The sequence below is a fragment of the Plasmopara halstedii genome (assembly GCF_900000015.1).
Source record: "Plasmopara halstedii genome assembly, contig: Scaffold_323, whole genome shotgun sequence".
Classification (NCBI taxonomy): Eukaryota; Oomycota; class Peronosporomycetes; order Peronosporales; family Peronosporaceae; genus Plasmopara; species Plasmopara halstedii.
Genome location: NW_020187244.1, coordinates 2,560,419 through 2,560,693, shown reverse-complemented (window position 1 = coordinate 2,560,693; position 275 = coordinate 2,560,419). Strand labels below are relative to the sequence as shown.

Here is a 275-nt window from a genome sequence, read left to right as displayed (position 1 = left end):
AGTGCGCCTCGACATTCCGCGTCACAGACTATGCCGGGGGGTGTAACGGCGCCAAAATCCGCTTTGCACCGCAAAAAGACTGGCCAATGAACACTGGTGTAGACAAGATCATCGCTGTGCTGGAGTCTATGAAGACAAAGTACACAACGCTGTCCTCGGCTGATGTCATTGTACTAGCGGGTCAAGTCGCGCTTGAAGATGCTGGAAACGTGAAAATTGACTTTATTGGTGGCCGAACTGATGCTGCAAACGGCGACGGCGATGCAATTCTGGCC

The 275-nt window shown here is 52.7% G+C and overlaps 1 protein-coding gene across 1 annotated transcript in view; it reads left to right on the top strand.

Annotated features, from left to right (window-relative positions):
- The window catches only part of PHALS_08992 (catalase peroxidase hpi), a gene marked incomplete at both ends in the record, with an annotated part of 542 nt that extends 346 nt beyond the window's left edge, over positions 1-196 (top strand). Inside the window, 2 exons of the mRNA XM_024724440.1 lie at positions 28-139; positions 178-196. Of these exons, the coding sequence (XP_024575317.1) occupies positions 28-139; positions 178-196 (131 nt within the window). The remainder of the gene's footprint in view (positions 1-27; positions 140-177) is intronic.
- Between the last annotated feature and the right edge of the window lie 79 nt (positions 197-275).